At 45.5% G+C, this 25274-nt stretch overlaps 1 protein-coding gene across 3 annotated transcripts in view; it reads left to right on the top strand.

Annotated features, from left to right (window-relative positions):
- The first annotated feature begins 6897 nt into the window (after positions 1-6897).
- Positions 6898-25274, top strand: part of LOC133350380 (AP-3 complex subunit delta-1-like) — a 50250-nt gene continuing 31873 nt past the window's right edge. For all 3 annotated transcript variants that reach the window (XM_061564714.1, XM_061564723.1, XM_061564706.1), the window contains exons 1-13: positions 6898-7113; positions 10460-10555; positions 11267-11347; positions 16390-16470; positions 17069-17176; positions 18688-18817; positions 19393-19532; positions 19994-20067; positions 20768-20817; positions 22108-22157; positions 22558-22606; positions 23479-23624; positions 24829-24977. In XM_061564714.1, coding sequence (XP_061420698.1) covers positions 7018-7113; positions 10460-10555; positions 11267-11347; positions 16390-16470; positions 17069-17176; positions 18688-18817; positions 19393-19532; positions 19994-20067; positions 20768-20817; positions 22108-22157; positions 22558-22606; positions 23479-23624; positions 24829-24977 — 1250 coding nt within the window. In that variant the 5' untranslated portion in view covers positions 6898-7017. The remainder of the gene's footprint in view (positions 7114-10459; positions 10556-11266; positions 11348-16389; positions 16471-17068; positions 17177-18687; positions 18818-19392; positions 19533-19993; positions 20068-20767; positions 20818-22107; positions 22158-22557; positions 22607-23478; positions 23625-24828; positions 24978-25274) is intronic.

The raw sequence follows: 25274 nt of genomic DNA, 5'->3' as shown, positions 1-25274 counted from the left end.
CCTAGCAACGTGCCCAGTGTTACTGCTGCCTAGCAACGTGCCCAGTGTTACTGCTGCCTAGCAACGTGCACAGTGTTACTGCTGGCTAGCAACGTGCACGGTGTTACTGTTGCCTAGCAACGTGCACAGTGTTACTGTTGCCTAACAACGTGTACAGTGTTACTGCTGCCTAGCAACGTGCACAGTGTTACTGTTGCCTAGCAACGTGCACAGTGTTACTGCTGCCTAGCAACGTGCCCAATGTTACTGTTGCCTAGCAACGTGCCCAGTGTTACTGCTGCCTAGCAACGTGCACGGTGTTACTGCTGCCTAGCAACATGTGCGTGCGCGTGTCCGCGTGTGTGCACATGTGTCCGTGTGCACTACGATCCCGGCCACGCGAGTATCGATTCCTAGCCATGGATAAATCAGTGTGAAGTGGTGTCTAAACCCGTCCTGAACTTCCGACAGTTCAACTCAGTCTTCATGCCTTGGGGTGCCGTGCAAATACTGAGCACTGGGCGCTGACCATTCCAACCCATCAAGTGCGTTGATGACCTCTCACGAGGGGCTCGCTAGCGGCACTTACCCCTTTAGGCATGCAAAGCTACATGGGTTATTTCTAGATTTGAAGCTTTCGTGACTGACAGGATTCATACTCTTAGTTCTTTCGGTAAAGTCACGTAGGTAAAAAATGAAATAAAAATTAATAAAAATAAAACAATAAAAATCACGACGTTTCGGAGGCAACACAAGTCTCCATCATCAGGTGGGACCGTCACAGCCAGATTTGCTGCATCAAAAGACTTGTGTTGCCTCCGAAACGTCGTGATTTTATTGTTTTATTTTTATTAATTTTAATTTCATTTTTTACCTACGTGACTTTACCGAAATAACTAAGAGTATACATGGGTTATCTTTGTCTCTGCATTTATGTGCGTATCTGACCTTAATGTCTTGTTCTTGGGGCTTTTCCTACGAAACAACTGACGGTTTTAAGTCGTGAATTTTCTGCGTTAAGGGGTCGCACTTTAGTTCGTATTCATGACATGAACGGATTTACTTTCGGAGCTCTGGCTGCTAGCAGCCCGTCCACCTCGTGTCCAAAGAACGAGCGTGCAGGGTCAGGTCACAGAACCAGCGTTGAAGTCGCGCCGGAAGGTCGTGGGGGCATCTGTGGGGAGGTTGCCATTCGCCTTGACACCGGCGGACCGCGTGGATCGATGCCCCCCTCTCTCTCCCTACCCTGCCCCCGAGTTCCCATGGTCGCACCCCCTTCTGGGAAAGGGTGCGGCAGCGTTGTGTTTTTGGACAGCCACAGCCGTGACACGCGTGTGTGTGTTGGGGGGGGAGGCTCTCTCGCACGACGGCCAAGGAGGGGCACTGCGTGAACATTCGGGTTGCTCAGTTTTTGAGGAAACGCAGCAACAGCAGCGGTAGGGGCTTTAGCGACCAATCTTTTCCATAATGGAGTTGTTTTTTGGGAGGGGGGAGGGGGGTGTTAGATCGCGTAAATATATAAATGTGTCGGTAAACCCGCCACCACCCGACACAGCCAACTCGGAAGGTTTGTCACGAAAAAACAGAACGTGCCATTTAGTTACTTCATTTAGAAACATTCGTTTAGATTATTTGGCAACTATTAATTCCCACATGCGATGCTGATGATGATATCAACCGCTTTCGTGAACTATCGTGGTGTGGCCATGTCGCCTCTGAAAAATAACTGATATTTCAGTGGGTATGACCCGGTAAAATAAAATCGTTAAATTCTAGATTTGTAGCTTTCGTGACTGCAAGGATTCATATTCTTAGGTTTTTTTCGGTAAAGTCACGTAGGTAAAAATTTTAAATTAATAAAAGTAAAATAAAATAAAAATCACGACGTTTCGGAGGCAACACAAGCTTCCGTCTTCAGGTGGAACCGTCACAGCACGACAGCTGTATCGTTAAAGCTTAATCACCACCATTCTATTGATTGCACACTCGCCACGCTATTTATTTAAGCGTCTGAATTCGTTCCCCTTGGTGAGTGGGTCCCGCCAAGTTTCCTACCCCCTTGTCCACGACTCACTTGCCCATGGGTTTTCTATGTGGTGAAGTCCACTGAGGACCATCTGATAACACACACACACACACTATGGAAAAGCAACAAAAACAATCCAGCATGTCCAGGGTTATATTATTAACTGCAAAAACAAACGATGGACAATGGTTCCTGAAAAACAGTTCGTGGAATTAGACCTCACGCATATTTTTGAATGTAGATATTTCCTTTCGCGATTAATAAACTATTTGGTGATGCTGCTATGACGAAGGGCCGTTATAATTATGTATTGTTTGATTTAAGGCCACGGTGTTATTGACGAATGTGTTGGGGTTTTTTGTTTGTTAGTGATGATATTCATCTCGTTATCATTGAACAGTTTTTGGGGTGAAACATAAACTGTCAGATTTGGTTGCTTGCATCTCGATTCTTGCGCTCTGGAGGTGGAGTTTGTGTGTCGTGATGAGATGACGTTGGTTCTAGACACACACAATTATTAACTTGTCTTCTTAACCGTGAAAGTGTAATCAAGTCTTGGTTTGTGGTCTTAATTTAGTCATTCACTCGAGTCGACTAAACTAGTCAAACATTTAGCCACTGTTATTAAATGTTGGTGTGATGGGAAACTATTTTTCCCACCCCAATATCATAACTGCCGGGCGGTGGTGGCTATGCACGCCTCTAATTCAGCGCTGTCGAGGTGTGGGTGGGTGGGTGGATGGCCGCACAGATGTTGTGAAAGTCTCTTCACGTGGACGCCAAGTAAGTGTCATACCCTGGCTCTGCCAGAAGAGGGTGTTCCGGCAAAAATGTGGACTCCACCTGTGTCCGATGGCACCTTAATATACAGAGGACCGCAGAGCTTGGGAAATTCTTGGCACCCGCTCGCCACGTGACCAATTCGTTTTCCGCTTGTCTGAATGTGTGTACGTACGTAGCCAACCGTGATAATCGGAGGTGTGGGGAAAGGACAACAAACAAAACACAAAAAATCAGTTCTAAGGAATTTAGTTTTCAAACTAGATGGTTTAAAAGTGCACAGCTCCAGTGGATCCTAATACCGTATCAGAAGCAAGAGCGTTCCAGACGGCCGCTAGAAGCGCATCTGAAAGCGCCGCGCGATGCGTTGAGCGCCGTCTTTCTCCTCGTGCCTCTGCGTCGTCTCTCTCATCGAGAGTGAGGGCAAATCCTGTCCAGTGGCGTGTCACAAGTTGACATCATTATTATTATGATTATGTTCAGTGAACTAATCCTATGTAGCCAATAGCCATGTTCGGTATTGCTCGGCGCACTGCAGTCTCGAATGGGGTTACTGAATTATCTTCGTCTGCGCCTTTTATTCAGACTGCTGTGGTTAAATCTATCTCGTCAGTCGGTCTCGTGCCTTGCGTCTTGGTGGGTGGGCAGTTGTTGTGGTCATCAACACGCTTCACGATGTTCGTCCACTCAAGTCATCGCTGACTAACATTCAATACAAAATAAAACAGTTGAGGACTATTTTCGTCTCAAGTTAGTTATACAAATTACCACCGTCCTAACCGATCTATAGTACGATACACATATACTGTACATACACGCATCTGTCAATGACGTTTTGGAGAAGGACAATTTGATTTCATCAAAGAGCTTAAAATATGGACTTTGTTTTTACCCAGTGTGAAAAGCACAACAGCAAGATGAAAAAGTATCGACGTTCCGATTGTTATCAGTGGGATCATGATCGATGTCAGCACATCGATGTATGGGAACCAAGGCATCGCTGTTGCTGATATATCTGATATATCTATGTTTATTTTTTGCCAATCTATAGGATAACAAACGAGGACATGTCCCCCATATAGCTCTAACGGACTGTTGGGGCAAATGCTGTTCACAGGTATCATCTACGCAGGCCAGCACGGAACACGAGGGGGTGGGGTGGCAATCCGTACACAGCTGCTCACTTGAAGCTGAGTCGACCTAGGGCAGGGGTCAGCAACCTGCTCTTGACTGACTGCCTCGTGGGGTTATTCACGAAGGGGCCATCACCGAGTCTCGGGTTCACCACAAGTGCGTTGCGGCTCGTGAACTCTTGAGGGTGGTTTTGTTTTATACCGAATGCGAAAGAAACTGCCCTCCCTATTCCTTTGATTGCCGACGCCCTCACCTCGGCGGTGTTCGGGACCGGTTCCGATAATCGTCACTGGTTTTTGGTGCTGGTCGTGAATGGGAATCGAACTCGAGTGAGCGGGATTTGTCGAGCGGTGCGCCAACTGCTGCGCCACCGCTCCCCACACCCCGAGCACAGCAAACGCCCCGATTAACGCCTCCCCCCCCCGCCTCGTTTAACGTCGTTTCGCAAACACGTCGTCGTCGCTGTACGATGCACACCGCTACGAGCTCATTTGGAGTCGCCTCAACCCCTCGCTTAGGGGCCGTCCATAAATGACGTCACGCGATTTTGAACGATTTTTGACCCCCCCCCCTCGTCACACGGCGTCACAAAAAGTTTAGCCCCCCCCCCTCTCAAATATGACGTCACAAAGCCCTGCCCCCCCCCCCCCCCCACAAAACCAAATTTCTATTTTGAAAATAAAACATGCTTCAAATCGCTTTAAATTATTGTCATTGTAGTGCGCATTTAATGTACCGCTGCACTCTGATGTTGTATGAGAAAACATTTAATTAAAAAGTATATTTAATTAAGTAGAACGTGTCGTCTTTATTTATTTAATGTTGCGCATTTTGATGTGAAGTCACATTTCTCAAACCCCCCCCTCGTCACACATCGTCACAAATGTCTGACCCCCCGGGGTATTACCTTACAAAAGATCCCCCGTATAGCCTTAACAAACTGCAGGGGAAAGTGCTGTTAGCGAGCACCTATGAAGGCCGGAACGGCCTTTGTCTCCCTAGTGGCGATGTTTACACACCGCACCAGGTACTCATTTCAGGCTGAGCCTGACCTAGGGGAGGCCCAGGACCGGTTCAAATAATCGTCACTGGTGTTGGCCGTGAGCGGGAATCCAACCCGGGTCGCCAGGTTCATAGCGCAGCGCGCTAACCGCTACACCACCGCTCTCCATACCTTACCTTACAAGCACACACACAACACACACATGTGTGCGCTTCTGAGCATCTTTGACCGTCCGTTGTTTTTAGTTGCCTCCACTATTTATGGGTTTGCAAGTCACGCGCACACAGATTCACCTGGAGCGGGCGAGCACGTTGGGAGAGTGAACAGCCCCCCGTTATTGCATTACGTTAACGACTGTGCCTTCATTCAATAATGCATCACGGGCAGGACGCACAGCCCGTGTCAAATCACAGGCGTGGGTTTCCATCACGAACCTCATTACATTAGAAAACGAGAAAAATATCTCTCGAAATCCACGTTGATACAACACAACCTCTGCCACTATATAAAAAAACAAAACTAATTGGGGACATTAAAACAGGACAGGCATGAGACTTTTTGAGCTCTCGTAAATTATGAAGATACATCATGAAAATTGTATAACTTGACGTGTCAACTTTTTTTTTCAGTTCTCCATAAGTTTTAATATCGCGGTGGCTAAGCACAGCGACAAATTGCCCGAAGACATCAAGCGGCCAACAATTATTTAGGGTTCTATTAGATGAGTGTAAATATAGTTATTGAATTGAGAGGCAATAACTTGGAGAAACAGACGATGGGGATGGAAGCCTAAAGTGTCGTGTGATGGAAAGGAGCATGGAGATACATGCTTTCACCTGGAGTATACTGGGGGGACACAGCATGGATTAGACAACAATCCCGTGTAATCTTCTTGGTTCTTTCGGTAAAGTCACGTAGAAGGGAAATAATAAAATAATAAAAATAAAACATAATTAAATAATTCTCACGACGTTTCGGCCACAACGCAAGCAGCCGTCCTCAGGTGAAGAACAGGTCTGTCGGGAAGACAGCGTCAAGATTTGTAACCAATTGTCACGTTTTAAGTGACAAACCTTACTGAATGGCTGTGTCGGGTGGTGGCGGGTTTAACGACACGTTTATATTAACGCGCTCTAACCCAATATTGTTGTTGTATTATTATGGAATCTAAACGCATGTTTTATACTTCTGAGAAATGTGGCTCCTGAACCGTATCGCTGCTGCCACCATGCGTAAAACCCGGAACGTATCACTTCTTTGCCGAGTAAATCCCCGGGTGCAATTCCCATTCGATGTCGTTACTTGTTTTGTTTGTTGCAGATTTTAATGTTTCGTCTCTGATTGTCAGCCTGACGTGGTTGTTATGGCAACTCCGGTGGGGGGGTAGGGGGTGTAGTGGTCAGCGCTATGCTGCGCTACGAAACCGGCGACAAACACCAATGACGATTATCTGAACAGGTCCTGGGCCTCCCCTAGGTTGACTCAGCCTCAAATGAGTACCTGGTGCGGTGTGTAAACATCGCCACTGGGGAGACAAAGGCGGCCGGGCGTGGTGTTGGCCACCCACCCCCTCGTGTACCGTGCCGGCCTTCACAGGTGCTGCTACTCGCTAACAGCACTTGCCCCTACAGTCTGTTACAGGCTACACGGGGGGTTCTAGATTGAAAAGCTTTCGTGACTGCTAGGATTCACGTAGGGAAATAAATAAATAATAAAATATTTATTTCAAAAAATTATAGAAAAATAATAGAAAAAATAATAGAAATCAAATAATAGAAATAAAATAATAAATCATTCGTTTTACCTACGTGACTTTACCGAAAAAAACCTAAGAGTACACGGGGGATCTTTGTCTTTGTTTGGGGGAGAGGGATGGTGGTGGGGGTGGCTGGTTGTAGTGGGGGGTGGGAGGGGGGGGTGGGAGGGGTGTGGGGGGGGTCGTGGGTGGGAGGGGGGGTCGTGACGTCACGCGCGACGCCATTTTATTCCGCCCTGACATAGCGGGCCCCGCGTAACAACAGCGTGAGCCGCCGCCGGCTGCTTCTGGTGGTGGTGGTCGCAGCCCCGCGGACTCATCGCCACTCTCCCAGCAGCCATGGCGCTCAAGATCGTCAAGGGGAGCCTGGATCGCATGTTCGACAAGAACCTGCAGGATTTAGTGCGCGGCATTCGCAATCACAAGGAGGAGGAGGTGAGGCGCCTGGGCCCCTGACACCCCCCCCCCATCACCACCACCCCCCCCCGGCGAGACGCCACCTCGCTCGGTTGGGCCTTTCAGGAAATATCGGAGGCTGTCGCTACGGCCTAGCGGGACTCCCCTGAGGATGCGATCGCCCCCCCGTGTGTTTGTGCTCGTGCTAACGCAATGTGCAATGTTTACAGTCATCAAAGTGATTGTTTTTGTGTCGTTGCCCCCTCCCCGCCTCTGTCTAATGATGCGGCTGTCGTTTGTGGGTTTTAATTCGTGTTTTTGTGGTACCGACAGCGCTTGCCTGCCGAGTATTTGCTTATTAATGGAGCTGTCATCCAAGTCCCCACTCGCTTTTGTACCGTTGCCAATAATGCGGTGTCATTTGGTTCTTAAATAATCTCGTTGTGGTACAGCTGCGGCTACACTCTAAGCACAGTCGCGTTTGTAGAATATGCAATGTAAGGAGCGTTTAGGTGCAATAATATGTGTACTGTACACACGCCCACAATGTACTAAAGCATACTACTGCGTATATTGTCTATGATCACATTTAGTTATAGTGGCAGATTGCCAAATCTGCCTCTAAATGCTACACAGAATCTTGATACCGCATATACGGGGAGTGGCGATCTAAGGAATACTTACACGCAGTATTAAATTATATCAGCTTAATGTGGGTGATAGCAATTTATAATTTGGTTACACATTCTACAACGTGCTATATATTTGTTAGTTGCATTTGTTAATAAGCGGATTCATCCAGTGTACCATATATTTGATGCTCGTGTTTTATAACCACAGTGAATGGTGTATACTGCATGTGGTATAATGCAGAGTCGAGTTTCTGATCTGTTACTACCCATTGATTTCAATTCCCATATCGTGTGTCTTTGTGCGCACGCGTTTATATCAACACAGGAATTGGTCACACATGAGGCCCACCCTATATCGTATAAGAGACTCAATTGCGTCTTTCATGGGTTAAACATAATTTGATATGTATTAAACACAGATTAATTGGCATTGAATATTTTCCAGAGGCCCCGGGCCATCTCCGGTTTTAATTAGGCCCTGGTTTTAACAATGTGCAGTACGTATTAAGTATGCAGATATGATGATGCTTTGTGTTGGTTAAGGCGTGTGTGTGGTAAATACATGGGAGAATATAAGTACCGTATTGTATAGGAAGTACAATGCCACCTGGAGCCGACCAGCCTAATGGAAGTGCTGGACGGTCAAATCGCCCGCACCACACACAACGGCGTGAGCAGGCCCTCATCCAGCAGTGGATTGGCAAAGGGCTGTAGATGCATACGGTTAGATGTAGTAGAACATTTGTGCACCATGCAAACGTGTAGTCTCTTATTCAGCTGCTTAAGCTTTTTCTGAACCAGTGGCTGAATTCTATAAATTATTTGCAAAAAAATGTTCTCAGCTATTTCCCACTGATGTGTAACTTCTGGGACTGACATGCTGCATTTGATGGAGAGAGGGCGACCCTTGTGTGTGAATTCCACGTGTCGTCTTCACCCCCACCACTCACACGTGTGATTGACTCGGCTGTCATTCCCTCCAGCCGAGCGAGCCTCTTTCATACTCACGAGCACACGATTTAGGAATTCAACTTCGCCACTCCGTGGGGGCCATAGAGTACAGCTGCTCCCTGATTGTAATAAAAACACAATGTTTCTTTTGCATTCTTAAACTACTTATATCAATTTGTTCTTGAGAAACACGTTGATGTTTACGTAATCGCACAACTGTTAATCTTTTCTACAAATGAAAGCCAAGTAGAGACCCAAAACATTTTTAGTTAAAGATAACTCGCAAGGCAATTGCTCAAAACGTTCATATTTTTTAGGTGCAACGTATACAGTTTAAAACGTAGGCTTTCGTGACCAATATCGAGGAACGAAACACGAGGATGTATCCAAATCTAGCTGTCCGCCTGACGATGTTAGTTGAAATTACTGACGAAACTTCGTACTCTGTAAGTGTTGTGGATTTGCTCTCCAACACACCGGTGTACTGTACTAGTAACGAATTGGCACGTTCTGTTTACGTGACAAACCTTACGAGCTGGCTGTGTCGGGTGGTGGCAGGTTTAACGACACATATTTACGCGATCTAACCCAAAAAAAACTATATTATGGATGTATGTATACAGTTTACTGTATACACTTGCCAATCCAATTAAAGCAATTGAATTTTGTATGCAACGTAGCACGTTTTATCATGCACACTACAACTCAATTTGGGGCTTTATATCCTCAATAAATATCTGGATTCACACATGCAATGTGTTTCCTTATTGGACATTAATATTTTACCTGATCCCAGCCAAGTTCATTATTTGCTGCATTCGTTGGCAGTCTTACACAAACACAGTTAACAAAGAGCTCAGCACATTTGTTTACAACACATTTTATAACACACATCTATGTGTTATGAAAAAGGGCCATTGCCTGAAACGTCACCCGTTATATTTTTTCGTGTTAAGGCCTGTTCATTGATGAATGTGTCCAGGATAAGAAATTTACCCACTTCATTCGGAATGCAATTTATTTATCATCAAGATGCATTTCCACACTCTATTGTCTGAGAAAGCTGGAGAGAAGCATTCATGTAACTGTCCATCCACCTGAACTACAGTTCAATTAACATCCCAATATAAATGTTATGGGTAAGTACAATTTATCCCTAGACCCTAGCTGTTTGTATGTGTGTCTTCGAATTCCATCGGTAGTAATTTAAATCTGAACCTCAGACTGGACCTCCCACAAGTGCACCTCAGTCTAGTGTGCTGTGTGATCATCACGACTCGAAAGGCAGCCGGCCATGTGAGTTCCTGACCACATCAACAACCCCGTTATACTTTGCCAGAGCAAAGTTCATCAACAGCGATTTGTTTTCAGAGTAATGCTATGGCATAGCTTCCCACGCACATTCATATCATTGTGAGTTCAGTACCCCATTGAGGCTCAATGAAGGCCATCATCTTTCCCATGTAAAAAATAATAATAAGTGCGAATCATAATGGACACAAAATGTATTCGTCATTTTACTCGCACAAGTCAGAGATGTGGGGCAAATCCTGTTGGTTCATGAGGACCGCTTTGTGGGAAGGCAGCAGTGGTTGTCATGTGGAGACACTGTCCCCTACATTAGATTTGCATCATCGCAAACACTGGCTGAGGACCATCATTTGGAGATGAGCACCTCTCATCACCTATTTGAGTGGGGAGGTGGGGGGGGCATGTGTGGACTTTGAACGGGCACCTGCTCCTACAGTCTGTAGTGCTGAAAGGGGATGCTTTTGTGTGTTTACGTGTGCGTGTGTTTGCAGGCAAAGTTCGTCGCTCAGTGCATCGAGGAGATTAAGCACGAATTGAAGCAGGACAACATCAATGTGAAGGGGAACGCAGTGGCAAAGCTTGCCTACGTACGTAGCGTGCATGTGCCAAAGATGAAAATGCACCGCCCTCGCTGGAGATTGTTCTTTGGTGTCGTGGCCTGGTTTATTTAACGTCAAACTGTCTCCCCCGCCCTGAAACGGGCAATGGGCTGGCGCTTATCTATTTTGGCAGGCCTAAGCCACTGGAGGAAATTACACATTACTGTGACAGTCCAGTCTCTTCTGTTGGCTTCCCACAGTGGTACTAATTCGATTTTTTCCTGGAGGGAGATTAGGATTGGTCAACTCCCAACTTGTTTGAAAGAGGCAGCCTTTTGAGTTTCACATGAGCCATCGTGCCACACGTCCTTTTTAATGAAGGAATGAAAATGCTTCTTAAATGTAGGCATCTCAGCAAGCTCTTCAATTAATGTCTATTTTAATTATTGTAATTAATATTATAACTGACATTTTAATGCCATTTGCGAAATAGCATTTTCATTTTACAGTAATTTGGTGTCTACATTTTCATAAATGCATAATAACATATCTTGCACTGGATATTCATGAAAACAAGTGGGATCTCTGTCAATAAATTAATTGAAATGTAATTCACTGGTCACAAGTGAACATGCTTCACACCACAGGGCCCAATTTTGTAAATGAGTCCTTTTTTATGCATTGCAATGAAACACTGCACACAGACAACGCAGTCACTAACTTGCGGACTTTCCCCCACTCTCCGCATTCGTCATGCAGCTCCAGATGCTGGGATATGATGTGAGCTGGGGCGCTTTCAACATCATCGAAGTCATGAGTTCAGGAAAATTCACGCACAAGGTACTGCACGCCTGTCTCCCAGTGACGTAACCAGTCGGAAACCTTAAACCTTGTATATAGTTAATGTTTGATCTTAATGGGTGGATTATCCGGGTTGTGGATTAACCGTGCTCATTTGCGCCTTTTTGATTGCACGCTGGTTTACTCTTTGGCTGATTCTCTCTGAGAGAGCCAGTGTATCTCGGTCCCCACGTGACTGGAAATTCTGTTGGCCAGTAAACCATTTAAGAAGCAATAAAAATGGATGACACATTCTGTCTTCAGGCCCCATTCTGTGTGTTAAAAATAAATGTGTTTCTGTAGCCTGTATATGTGTTCCGTGGTGTTATTATATTATCTGGCCCATCCCTCCGCCCATTACCTTGGACACATCTTAAGTTGACTGTGTGCACAGCTAAACAAGTTGGCATTATGGAGCCACACCTGTTATCCAGCTCTCTCTGGATGAAAGGGTTTGTGAATCTCCCAAACCTTCTGGCTGTCAAGTTGGCTAATAGATTGCGGGAGAGGAAGTGAATTCGTGACCTTGTCTGTTTTAAATCAATGAGTGTTAGCTCTCTTTATTGTGGGTTTCACTGGGTTAATAAGGTTTTCACCACATGAAAAGCACTTCTCGAAAATAAATTTGATAAACATCTCAACCCAGAAGCTTTGTGAAAAAAGAGGCTTGAGGCTTATCGAGATTATATTGGAGAATGAACCTTATTATTGAATTGGATACACTTTTTTTGGGGTTGATTGCTCCTTATCTGAGAAAAATGGGGCTAAAGTGGCTATACATTTGGTAATTATACTTCATGCTAACGTTAGTTTATTAACATAACATTGTCACAAATCACCTTATTTATGCTTTGTATATGTATTTCAGTTCACAGAGCCAGCCTAAAGCACCCTCAGGATTATTATTCTTCATTCACAATTCCTGAGATTCAAATAGCGTGACTGGGTCCATTTATAATAGTTTCTAAGGTTCACTGCCAGCCAAGTCACCAGTGCTGTGTTTACGTTGCTGTCTTTTGCGTGTAGACAATTTTTTAGATGGTTTTTTTGGGCTGAGTTTGCCGAGGATAGGTCCACACCAGCTACACCTACAAAGGGCAATTGGCAGCTCATGATGTGCATGACTCATGGATATAGCCGGAGAGGTTATAGAGTGGCTTTGCTGTCCAGCCTGCCACTGCTCCACTCATGATAAATAGCCAGAGTAGGCCGCATATGACATAGTGACTAATGGTTATGTATAGTCAACATAAAAAAAAAAAAATTGGAATAAAAATTCTCATCAATCGAGCTGGTAAATGTCAATTTAATATTTGCAGTGTGTGACTTGGCAGGATGAATGGATTGTGCAGTGTGCATGCTCTCCGGCATTTGCTGTTATAAATAAGGCCCCGTCGTAATGTCAATGAAAGCAGTACAAGGGAAAGCATTTATCTTTGATCAGCTCTGGTGTGGTGCTACACAAGGGACCAATACATTTCCCCAGCATTGTGGCAAATGACTCGCAAGCACCGACTCTAATATAACTCCATTCCGGACGGCTCGTTGAGCCATTCCAGATTTTGGTTTTCATCCGGCTCTAATCGACGATGGGTAAAGAGAGGGAAATGCAGAAACGCTTGCGTATTTCTGTGCACGCCGGTGTGCCAAGTCCCAGATGTGCTGCAGTGTTTTCTAATTGACCCAGACAATGAGGCACAGACAATGAAGTAAAATAATTAACCGATATCTATAAAAAACTATTAAATAGATACCTAAACATTGAAATGAAACCGTTTGCAGACAGACAGGCAGACAGCTAAATTAAACCATTAACATACACTTAAATCAAATTCATTAACAAATACATACACAGACTTCAACATTAATACATTAAATAGACAAATAGGCATTGACATGTACACAGGAGATCGGCACAGAAATTCAAATAAAACCATGAGATAAATTAATAGACAGCCAAACTAACATGCACTTACTAATTAAACACCCAGACACACAACAGCTGATTAATCCACTGCTGTTCGAAGGGTCCACAGTGATATTTTGGTTTGGTGTGCCACGATCGGCGAGCACGTTAGTAAGCGTGCCGTGGAATGAGAGCGTTTGAGAAGCACTCCTCTGGAGGATCGCCCCACCTCCATCCACACCGATAACACAGAACTAGCTGTGCCTCTGACTGTTATCTTCTCATCACTGGCCACGCAGAGACTTTTTCTTCTTCTTGATATATCCATTTTTATTTTGCTGCTCTTGATTGATTGTGGGAAGGGCCTGTCCTTGCGGCAGAGCCCTGCGCTTAGCATGCATACTGGGTGCCACGGTGGCGAGATGTTAACTATCTCGCCTGGTATGCAGGAATTCGTGGGTTCGATCCCAACCCTGACGCCTGTATATTTGGAGTTTGTATGTCTCTCCCTGTGGTCGCATGGATCTTTCTCCGGGTCCTCCTGTTTTTCCATCCACATTGACACACATGCGTTTACAATATTTGTCTGCTATAAATTTCCTCATGGCAAGCCACTTTGTTGAGCTATCATGTGGCCAGGTCGCTTCTGAATAAGAGCTACACAGCTCAGTGGTCCTTGGATTAAAAAAAAAAATATGGACTATTCCCAGTGTTTGGACACGGACTATCGCATGCAACTTGCTCACCTGCCCCTACTGGACATTTGTGAAAAAGAGCTTGATAGCTCATCAGATTCCTCCAGTATAAATACAGATTCTGATGTTCTATGTTTGGAGGGTCCAGCAGGCCCCACTGATGGCCTGTGCTTAGCCGAAGCGGTGTCTGGCGGCTGCACCCCATACAGGAGCTGGTTGAGGCCCAGCTGGAAGGCTGCCTTCTTGGCAACCCCGTAGGTCCCCCCCCCCTCCCCGCGTGTATCCACGGACTTCATGGCCAGCCCGAGTGCACACCCAGAGACCCCTCGTGGGCACACAGGGCTCGCGTCTACCTTAGCGAGGGGAGCCTGGGCAGTAGCATGCTACAGGGAACATTGGCGATGGTAAGAACCATGAAGTGTGTGCCCTCCGCCACCGCGTTGTGCTGACACTTCTGTGAGCAGTGTGGGAGGTGGCCAGTACTCCCTTTCCATATATCGTGTCGGGGAAGATGAGCGGCGCAGCATGCTGTGCAATTTTGCCCCGGGGCCACTCAAGCGACGCTCCTGGGCGCGTGCAATTGCCTGACGGTCTGCGGTGAAGCTGGCGTTCTTGCCGAAGCAGGCCCAGTGCAGGCGTGGGAGGTTCTGGCTCCACTGGGTTTGATGACCGCTGCTGCGGTTGAGGCGGTTGAGCACGGCTGTACACGCGCATCCACGTGGGTGGCGTCTGCTGGCCCAGTGGCACCCTCATTGTCTACGCCTTTGTTTCAGCAGTCCGTAATAAAATCTCAATTGGTGGATAGAGGAGAGCCAAGCCACAACATTTATAATCTGACTACTCAAATTGTAAATGTTGTGGCTTGGCTCTCCAACACACCGGTGTGCTGTACTAGCGATGAATTGGCACGTTCTGTTTACGTGACAACCCTTACTAGTTGGCTTTGTCGGGTGGTGGCGGGTTTTAATAACACTTATATATTTACACGATCTAACCCAAAAAACGTATGGATGATATTGGTCGCGAAAGCCTAAGTGTTAAACTGGATGGAGGACATCGCTCCAGGGTACAACTCTTGGGCAATCTCCATCCAGACCTCGTAATGAGACGGCTACCAACAAGTGGGGTTGGGGGACTCACCTGGAGGGGGTTCCTATTCAGGGGCAGTTGAATAGCAGCGGCTGCAGCTGGTGTTGATACAGAGTGGATGTTGATCCATATAAACTGTTTGGACAATTTTTTTTTGCCAGGTAAGGCCCCACTGAGTTATGTAGCTCTCTTTCAGAAGCGACCTGGCACCACAAATGATAGCTCAATGAAGTGGCTTATCACGTGGACATTTATTGCAGCCAAATACTCTAAACGCACGTTGATGCTAAATGTGGAGGGAAAAACTAGAGTATACGGAGACAAATCCAAACGACCACTCCAAAGATACAGGCGTCAGGGTTGGCATTGAACCCACCACCTCCTACATACCTTGGCGCCCCAACACCATGACTGAAGCCATGATAAACCACCAGAGGTTTGAGCAGTTTGAGTGTTTGATACAGATGGCCTGGGGAATTGTAACATGAGCAAAGGCCTGGGGTGTCTCCCAGTCCTCAGTCTACATCGCAAGGGCCTCTGCAACTGGGCCGCAGGCTGTGTCAGTTTGGGCTGATTGGGTCTGGTGGAGTGGGAGCAGCACCTGGAGGCTAGCGAGCAGATATATGGCCAGGAGAGGGGTTCTGGCTCTAAATCTCTTCATGCAGTGGTGACTTTGTAATTTTTTTTGCTCAGAATGTGCACATTTGTAAGACTGCCACCTGGGCCAGTGCCCCATACATTTATAGGAAGGGCATTGTCGTCTTCTGTCGTAATTTGATTTTGTATTGACTGTTGGAACTGCCCGGCCTGTACAATAAATGGATTTTTGTCGACCGTTCCAGCAACATGGCTTACTTAGTAGGTTAAGTTTCCTCTGTGCACATCTGAGAATGATATGACTTATGGGGGTGGCAGGAGAGGGGGTATGGGTGTTCATGAAGTCAGGCGGGTGAAGGGAGTAAACCCAGGGATATGAAAGTGACCGGCAAGTCTTCTGGGTGTCGGCCGTGAGTTCTTTCACCCCAAAGTTGCCTTGGTGTGAACGTACTTGACCAGTCTCCCTTTTTGCACCAAGTATAGAAACGAGTCTCCAGCTCACCGCGTAGTTGCCTTGTTATTTTCCGTGGTTCCTCGTGCCTCCTTGAGTCATTATCTCTATTCAAGAGTCGTTCTCCCCGAGTCGTTCCCTCTATTCAAGAGTGAGTGACTACTGTGCGCTGTACAAGATGCAATTATTGTCTTTTTATTTTGTATCTCTCAATCATAAAATGGTACCAATAAACAGACATTTTTTGCAGCATCTCAAAAGCATGTGCTTCTCTGTCCGCTGTTCTCTGTGCTCATCTCCATAGAGGGTGGGATATTTGGCTGCATCTCAGTCATTCCATGAGGGCACCGACGTGCTCATGCTCACCACCAACATGATCCGCAAGGTGAGGAATGCTCGCTATGAAGCTGCTGTGCTTGGGACGCTCGCCACACTCGCCACATTTAGACACACACACACGCAACACTTACCACGGTTGAAACGATAATCACATTTGACGTGCTAACCGCCGACGGCAAACTTGTTTAATTGTGAAGTCACTTGGGGCAATTTCCAAGGTAGAAGCTGATCTCACGTGAGGATCAAAAAGTTGGACCCCTTAGAGCTTGGTGTGTTCAAGGAGGATATTACCATATATATAAAGTACCTTGTACATAATTAACTATTCCGTGTGTCTCGGGCTGTTAGTTTGACGCCTTGGTTAGTGCAAACAAACATTTAAAATCATGGTCGTGAGCACGAGTGTTACTTCACTGCAGTGCTGTACTAGAGAGTATGCAGGTGATGACCAGTGCTCCCGAGTAAATGTATCTTTCTAGCGGTGACTATAACGATCTTGAGTTAATGTATTTATCTCATGTTGTATAAAGGCACGATAGACACAATGTCACGCACATCTTGGCTCTATTTTGTACTCTTAACACTCCACCGTGCAGCTCTGTAGCGACTGCGACTTTTAATTGGACTCGTTGATTCATCGGCAGGACCTGAACAGCCAGAATCAGTACGACGCGGGCGTGGCCCTCACCGGTGTGTCCTGCTTCATCACGCCCGACCTGGCCCGTGACCTCGCCAATGACCTCATGACCTTGGTAAGTATCAGCGTTTGGGTGCTGGTCTCCTCTTGCGTCAAGTTTTTAAAGTCACGATTGTCACCCGTACTGTGAGGTAACACAGGATCGCGAGAGATTAAGCCCCTTGGACCAAGGCGCTATGTTAATCTTCATAAGATAAGATTGCAACAGCTTGGGGTGGGGGTGGAAGGGTGCCCTAATCCAACAGTGTATTGATCTTAGCTGATGACAGGGTGGCTCTTATGATTATAGCACCGAAACTAGCGGCATTTGTTCACACACCCTTAATCCAGAACTTTACATTTTTGTGCCCTACACCGCTGGTCTTGAGTAGTCACCTGGTTAAGCAAAAATAAACTTTAACTCAAGGGATCAGTGTGGTTTACACAACTGGAAGTAGAGAAAGCCGGTTCACGAATCTATCTTGGCTCTAGATTTGAAGCTTTCGTGACTGCAAGGATTCATACTCTTAGGTTTTTTCGGTAAAGTCACGTAGATGAAAATAAGTAATAAAAATGATAATAGAAATATAATGATAATAGAAATATTTAATTTCTATTATCATTTTGATCATTTTATTATTTATATTTTTACCTACGTGACTTTACCGAAAAAACCTAAGTACTATCTTGGCTCGCTTGTACGTGTTAAACTTGCCTACCCCAGCTCTTTTTTCGTCGAAATTAACCAAACACCCCTTTGCAGGACCATCCTGGAAACTACCTCTTGAGGCTCACCGAGACTTTTTTGGACACAAAACAATCGGAAAAATGTCCGTTAAATTCCAGCCGAGGACTGACTCGGCCAACGTTTTGTTTCGGCTCAATAAATTGATCACCACTTTGAGAGACTGGTTCCGCACCAACGAAATGTGAACTTTCCACTGTTGACTTGCATTCGCCGATGGAGTTGAGCGGCGCTCTTGAATTTGAAGGAGGCTTGTTCATTCAACTGTTCAACCGTAGTGTGGTCTTAACCCGGTACCAAATGAGTTTATTACCAACACTCACTGTTATATGCACTCACCGTCAAACATGTCATCATCATGTGGAATTTTTTTTATTTACAGACATTACAAAACAGAACACATGGGCTTTAAGTGATTTACAGGTGTGTGTGTGAATTAGCATGTGTCTGTGAGTGGGGGGAGCGGTAATGTAGCGGTTAGCGCGTCGTACTATGAACCAGAGTTCGATTCCTGCTCACAGCCAACACCAGTGATGATTATCTGAACTGGTCCTGGGCCTCCCCTAGGTCGACTCAACCTCAAATGAGTGCCTGGTGTGTAAACTTTGCCACTGGGGAGACAAAGGAGGCCGGGTGTGGTGCTGGCCACCCACCCCGCTGTGTGCCGTGCCGGCTTTCGTAGGTGCTCGCTAACAGCACTTGTCTCAACAGTCTGTTAAAGCTATACTGGGGGATCTTTGATCTTTGTTCACTGTTTGTGTGGACTTCATTGTCATGCTTGTGAATGTGTGGACCCTAATGTGTGCTTGTGAATGTTTGATGTGTGTATGCATGCATGCCAGATGTCCTCAACACGCCCATATGTACGCAAAAAGGCTGTACTCATCATGTACAAGGTGTTCCTAAAGTACCCCGAGTCGCTGCGCCCTGCATTCCCACGCCTCAAGGAGAAACTAGAGGATCCAGACCCAGGTATTGCCCCTAACATCGTAATGTCAGCTGCCAGTAGAGATCCGTGCTGCCCAGTTGTTATTTAAGCTGAGGCAGTGGCACTGATCAAACCATAATCTCTGTTTCCTATATTTAATTTAAATGTTTGTGCTATTGGCATTATCAGAAAGCGAAGTCATTTTTGTAAGCTTTCATCGGTAACAGAGTACAGCCCCAAGTATAACATCACAGAACTGCCTCCTCAGTATTTACACAACATTTACAAATTGTAAATTGCATTTACGAATTGTAAATGTTGTGGATTTACTCTCCAACACACTGGTAGGCTGAGGTAGTAACTAACTGGTGCGTTTTGTTTACGTGGCAAAACTTACTGGCCGAGTCAGTTGGTGGAGGGTTATAACACATTTATAACTATGCGATCTAACCCAAAAGCCTTTATTATGAATAATATTGGTCGTGAAAGCCTCCGTGTTAAACAGAATAAGGCCTGTTTGTTTATTGGGTTGCATCTTTTTCTGAAGTGGCAAGCTTGCTAAAAGCACTTTCCCCAAGTGTTAAGGCTATACGGGGGATCTTTGTCTTTGCCTTTGCAGGTGTGCAATCGGCAGCTGTAAATGTGATCTGCGAGCTGGCACGGAGAAACCCAAAGAACTACCTATCGCTGGCACCTCTCTTCTTCAAGCTCATGACGTCCTCCACCAACAACTGGGTCCTCATCAAGATCATCAAGCTGGTGAGGAGACTTGAGGGGCCCGCAGATGTGAAACCTTTGACCTTTGGCATCTTATTATCATCATCATCATCAATCTTTAATCATGCATTTTTCATAATCATCACTATCATAAATGTGTCATCATTCAGGTAACCTTATTATAAGCATCATGATTGTAATCATTATATAATTATCATTCACGTATTTTTTTTATCATCCATCATTATCATCATACAAAAATAGAAAGTTTTAACAAAACAAAATGCAGATGCCACTATCATACATATTTATTCAACATCAATACAATGGCATCACAGGAAGAACAGAGCGCATTCATCACGCCTAGCCAAGATTTTGAAGCTTTTCTTCTGAACGCCGCTTCAAACACGTGTGCCCCGTACGGCTGCTGAGATAGAGCCTTGGGTATGTGTCGACATGAAAAGAGAATGTTGTGGCGTGTGTGCGCGTGCTCCCCGCGGTAGTTTGGAGCGCTCACCCCACTCGAACCCCGTCTGGGCAAGAAACTCATCGAGCCGTTGACGAACCTCATCCACAGGTTCGTGGCAAACATGCTGCAGTTTGGATTCACAAAGCGTCTTTTAGGTATTCTTAGGTTTTTTCGGTAAAGTCACGTAGGTAAAAAATTAAAAATTTATCAAAGTAAAATAAAAATAAAATCACGATGTTTCGGAGGCAACACAAGCTTCCGTCTTCAGGTGGAACCGTCACAGCACGATAGCTGTATCAAATAAGAGAAATTCCAAGAAAACAGTCCTTTTATATATACTGGTTGAGGGTGGGAGGAGCCAAGTTGGCCTTGGATAGGTGCCATCGTTTCTCCAGGCCCTGCAGGGAAAAGAAGACGGGCATTTTGAGGTTATTGGGAAAAGGAGGGATGTTAGTTTGAAAGCAAAGGTGGAAGTTACGGATTAAAGGCTACGTTCACAGGGGGAGGAATAAGACATTTGGGTAAATGCACCATTGACCAGGCATACTGTTTATGGCACAGACTGTACAAATCTGTTCTCCTGTAGCGCAGTAGTTCTGTTCCTGAAGAACACCGCATTATGGGAAAAATCGCGTCACAATAAATAATATGCAATGTAGGGTAAAGCACAGTCCGCAATAACACATGAGATGCGTACGCAGGCTGAAGACTGAGGCGCGTGGGTAGCGTGGAGATGAAACAATCAATATTCGTCCTCTGAAAGTACGTAAGGCTAAAAAGTTTTTTTTTTCTTTGTGTGGACATGCAGCACATCCGCAATGTCCCTGCTGTACGAGTGCGTCAACACCGTCATTGCTGGTAAGAGAATATGCTCGCGTCGCTTTATAGCAGTCAGACGAGATGCCAATGACCTTCAGGCTTGATTTATATCACATTTGTTCTGATAAAGTTACATTGCAAAGGGAATAAACTTCTTTCTGGAAAGGAATGAGCAGAGCCTCACACCGTGATAGCCAGGGCTGTCCAAACTGCAGCCCATGGGACGTATTCGGCCTATGGGGCCCATCTTATCTGTCCCATGGTACCATTTAAACGTATTGTTAAAACAGCTGACCCGCAGCTTTAAGTAGGCCACATGCATTATTGCTTTACCGTACATCTCTTCTCATTTGTTGTTTAATCTTTCTCATATCTTTTCGAGCACTCTTCTAAGTACATCTTTGTCATCTCTTATAGCACTGTGTTAAATAAATCTTTCTTTTCTGTTTCTCATTTCCGGTCTCGTATCTGCTCGCAAAATATGACTTGCAATCTCCTCCTGTGCTCTTCCAAATACATTTATCCTGTAACTCGATTCTACATCTCTTATAAATAATCTCTCCTATATCAAACATTTTCCTAAACAATCCACTCGCTTACAGCTTTCCTCTGAATATATCTGTCCTTTTTTGCTATCGTATCTCTCTGAGAGCGCTTATGAAAACACTTACTTTGTCAGGAACGTTCTGCCAAGTTTGCACAAGACAGGCAAATGTTGCCACATGTAACCCCAATTGAGTAATTTGCATGACATTTTTTTAGAATTGGGATGTTTGGCCAATACGAGTTGCATTGTATGGTTTTTGTTGTAAATTATTATTTGTCATCTCTGTCATATGTAAGTTATTTATTTTCTGTGTCACACAGCTCTCAGCGTGTTAATTAATCCGGCCTTTGTAGATGGATAATTGGATGATACTCTCATATTTGAGAAAATGTTTAAATTTAGCTTCGAGCTTGACTGAGTACTTGAGTTTAATATTCAAGTAATTATTCATCAATTCATGTTATTATGCTCACAGTACATCACTTTACCTTGTAAGTATAATACTATGATTATGATGATGATTAATGATAATTTACATGTAATTTATACAATGATATCCCTTCAGCCAAACTGAATGAACGAGACAGTACAATCAAAGCAGATGGTACAAATGAGTCGTATTACCAAAACAAAAAAGATACAATATTTGAGTCAAACAGTGAACCTAAATTGTTACATATATATCTACATGCTATGTAAGAACCAGCCCTCTGTACCAGCCACCTCTTTCATTGACAATGTGTTTTTTATCTGACACTGGCTCCTCCCTTCCCCATTGACAGTTCTCATCTCGCTGTCGTCTGGGATGCCTGACCACAGTGCAAGCATACAGGTATTGGTGTCACGGGGTCTACAATCGCCCATGACCACATCACACAGAATGCACCTGATCTCGTCAGACATCGGAAGCTATGCAGGCTTTGAGCCTGGAACGTGCTCGGACAACAGGTTGTTAGTATGCTGTGGTGCTACGTAGTGCGTGACCGAGACAGTGCAGAAAAATCCATTGTTCTGTATTTCTATACACCCATGTCTATGCTCTTTCCCTCAATCCACACCGAGCATGTTTGTATCAGTGCACGCATCTTTAGGTTCTATTTGTTTGGCCTACTCTGTTGTGGATTTCGCAATGCCTCGATGGCGTCTTGACTGACCCTCTCGTACCGCACACGCGGCCCACGTACGGCCCCCTCCTTACTCGTGCGATTCCTGCACGCGCGTGAACCCCACAGCTCTGCGTCCAGAAGCTGCGCATTCTCATCGAAGACTCGGATCAGAACCGTGAGTGCCTCCCGCCCAGGGGATTATGCCCCCTTCTGTGGTTTGTGTGGTGCAGCAGCATGCAGATTGTTTGGCTTCTCGTACAGAGTGCAGCACTGCTCTGTAAAGCTATCGCCTTTATGTTGTAGAGGTGGGTGCTTAGGTTTGTCTTTGTGGCCATTGCAATACGATTGTTAATTTAATCAAGTCGGTAAGTCCTGTCCTTTATTATGGAAAGTGCATTTAATATATTTACCAACGAGCTATTACGGCTTTTTGAAACTGTATAATCTAAATAGTATAGTATTTAAGCAAGATAAAACATTCGTGAGTTTTGGACTTCTGATTTTACCAACTCAAATAAAGTAATTGTTTGGCTCGGTGAGTTTCTAATAATTGTTCTTCATAGGCCAAACAAAAGAAAGACGACTTATCTTGAAGCTCATCAGTGGGGGTGTGACCTGTGTAGTTTTGTTTCTGTATCATATTTTGATTGATCAGCTTTATAAAATTGCGTCTTATCATTTTTAGCTGTTAAATGTAACATCCTGTAATTTACAACGCTTGTTTTCAGTTCTGTAGAACTGAGCATTGTTTGAAAGCACTCCTCTGTTTGAATGCAGTGCTGCTATGTGTGTTGCTGTATAACCGTACGTGTTGTGTTGCCACGTATAACTCTGTGGGCAATATTGCCAAGTATCTTGTATGCGATTGCTATGTAACCCAGTGTACTATGTATTGTCAATGTAACACTCGGTTTCTCTTACATTTGTATACTGTGTGTTGTGTTGCTTTGTAACTCTGACGTTTATCCGTGCAACTCTGGGTGCTGAGTTTCCATCTAACCCCACGTTGTCACTTGACTCCGTGTGCCATGTTCACGTTCCTTCCAGTGAAGTACCTGGGGCTGCTAGCCATGTCCAAGATCCTGCGCACTCACCCCAAGTCCGTGCAGTCCCACAAGGACCTCATTCTGCAGTGCCTCGATGATAAGGATGAATCGATCCGGTTGCGATCGCTCGACCTGCTCTACGGCATGGTGCGCCTCCCGACCCACAACACCATCCATGCATCTGCTCGTCTGCGTCCGCGTGTCTGTCCCATTGCCAGCTTCGGTTGGCTACGTACGGTGCAAAAACAAGTTCAACATCCGTTTAACACGTAGGCTTTCGCGACCAATATTATTAATCATAAAGGTTTTTGGGTTGTATTGTGCAAGTATAAATGTGTCGTAACCCTCCACCACCCGACACGGCCAGTAAGGTTTGTCATGTAAACAACGCGCCAATTAGTTTACTACTTCAGCCCACCGGTGTGTTTGAGTGTAAATCCACAATATACATAGTACGGGGTTTGCCCAAATAGCTGAGCAGAAGGGATTAAATGGGGACTTGAGAAGAGGTGGATAAATGTGGTTACAGCAGGTGGCCATGGCTGAGTGGACTTGTCTGTAGTTGCCACCAGTAGTATTAGCCTCAGCCTCTTGTGTGGAGGCTTGTGAAAAACGACCAGTGTGGCTGGCAGCAGCCATCCTTCACTTATTGCAGGAGGTGGAGGTTTGACACTCGCAACCTTGAGCAGAGCGTCAGGTGGCTACAACACATTGGGTTGGCATGGTCGAGAGTGCAAGTGGTTAATTTCTTGATGGAAAATATGAATAGATTTTAACCTTTCTGGCAATATAACAGGAGGTGTAAAGATGTTCAAACACCAATAATAGAAACCTTTTGCAAGGCATCAAGTCTGCATTAACCACATGTACTTGTGGCAAACATTCAAACAGACATGCTCTGATAGTAGTGTATGCATTGTCTTTGAAACCGATGGGGCGGCACAGCCTTCTTTATGGCCTTGTCTCACCAGTGTTAGACCAGAGAACGCCAAAAGGGGTAATTTTTATAAGCCCAATAACGCTGGGGGGGGGGGGGGTCTCTCCACCCTCCGGTGTGAGGCCTTCAACCACTCCCACGCAGCCCCAAATTAAACCTAACCTAGCACAGTCGTCATGACAACCGATAAATTCAAGGGGTACTGTTTTTCATACTGTGCACGATAATCTCAAATGTGAACAAAAAGGGACGAGTCTACTTTGAGCTGGCACCACGAGACAGGTGTCGTGCGCGGGAGGCGCAGTTCAAAATAAACGACGACTATGACGACGACGATGATGTTTGCTACCCAGTAGAGACGGGGGCCTGCGGCGAGCCTCCCCGATAAAGTTTTTTTTTACACCTCGCGTGCAGGTGTCCAAGAAGAACCTGATGGAGATCGTGAAGAGGCTGATGGTGCACATGGATAAGGCGGAGGGCACGACCTACCGCGACGAGCTGCTCACCAAGATCATCGACATCTGCAGTCAGTCCAACTACCAGCATGTCACCAACTTTGAGTGGTCAGTGAGGACAGCGCTCTCCATAGATCCTCACTTTGCCTGCCTTGCTTGGTCATCCGGCTATGAACAAACCTGATATCATGGGACCTTTTTTCCACCATCAAAGTGTTGCGGCGCAATTTACGACTCCGAGGCAGGTTCCGTTAGGGGCTTACGCCGAACCAAAACCATCCGAGCCTATAACTCCCCAGGGGACAGGGAACTGTGATCCCTACAACCCCGGCTAACTCTGCTCTCCTCTCTGTCCCGGGCGGAGTAGCGTCCCCTAGCCTCGTGTGAGGATCACCTACCTCAAGT

The sequence above is a fragment of the Lethenteron reissneri genome, chromosome 4 (genome assembly GCF_015708825.2).
Source record: "Lethenteron reissneri isolate LAM-NWPU_2019-01 chromosome 4, ASM1570882v1, whole genome shotgun sequence".
Taxonomy (NCBI): Eukaryota; Metazoa; Chordata; class Hyperoartia; order Petromyzontiformes; family Petromyzontidae; genus Lethenteron; species Lethenteron reissneri.
Note: the sequence above shows the minus strand (reverse complement) of the source record. Positions and strands in the feature narration are given on the sequence as shown.